The following is a 416-nucleotide window of genomic DNA, read 5'->3' on the forward strand; positions in this document are numbered from 1 at the left end:
GGAGCACCCCCCCCTCGGAAGACAACTGACTAGCAGTGCATGCTGCAAACCCATGCTAATGAGGGTGATGAGTCAATCGACTGTGCAGTCCACTAATTCAACAATCGATTCATCCATCCCGATGAGTGAAGTTCCCTTTCCTGCGGAGACCTTCTCTAGGACATAAAAGAGAGAGAAAAGCTCTCTGAATCTTCAGAGAAGAGGTGAGTCTACTTACCGTCAGAAGAGCCAAGGAAGCAGCCAGAAGCATATGCACGAGGAAGAAACAGAGGATAAGTAGAATCTGAGATGCAGCATGAGAATACAGGACAAAGGAATTCGAGTGAAAGGAGGCAAGCAAACAGAAGAGAATCGCGCCATATGTGTCCTCTTGAAGTGCTCTTTTCTTTGTAAGAGAACAAAAAAGCCCTATCGTT

At 46.4% G+C, this 416-nt stretch overlaps 1 protein-coding gene across 1 annotated transcript in view; it reads right to left on the reverse strand.

Annotated features, from left to right (window-relative positions):
* CSUI_000975 (lysosomal cobalamin protein) overlaps window positions 1-416 on the reverse strand; it is a 5872-nt gene that overhangs the window by 4042 nt on the left and 1414 nt on the right. The window contains exon 2 of the mRNA XM_068061181.1: window positions 218-283. Within this exon, the coding sequence (XP_067926846.1) occupies window positions 218-283 (66 nt within the window). The remainder of the gene's footprint in view (window positions 1-217; window positions 284-416) is intronic.

This window comes from Cystoisospora suis (genome assembly GCF_002600585.1).
Source record: "Cystoisospora suis strain Wien I chromosome Unknown contig_380, whole genome shotgun sequence".
In the NCBI taxonomy this organism is placed as follows: domain Eukaryota; phylum Apicomplexa; class Conoidasida; order Eucoccidiorida; family Sarcocystidae; genus Cystoisospora; species Cystoisospora suis.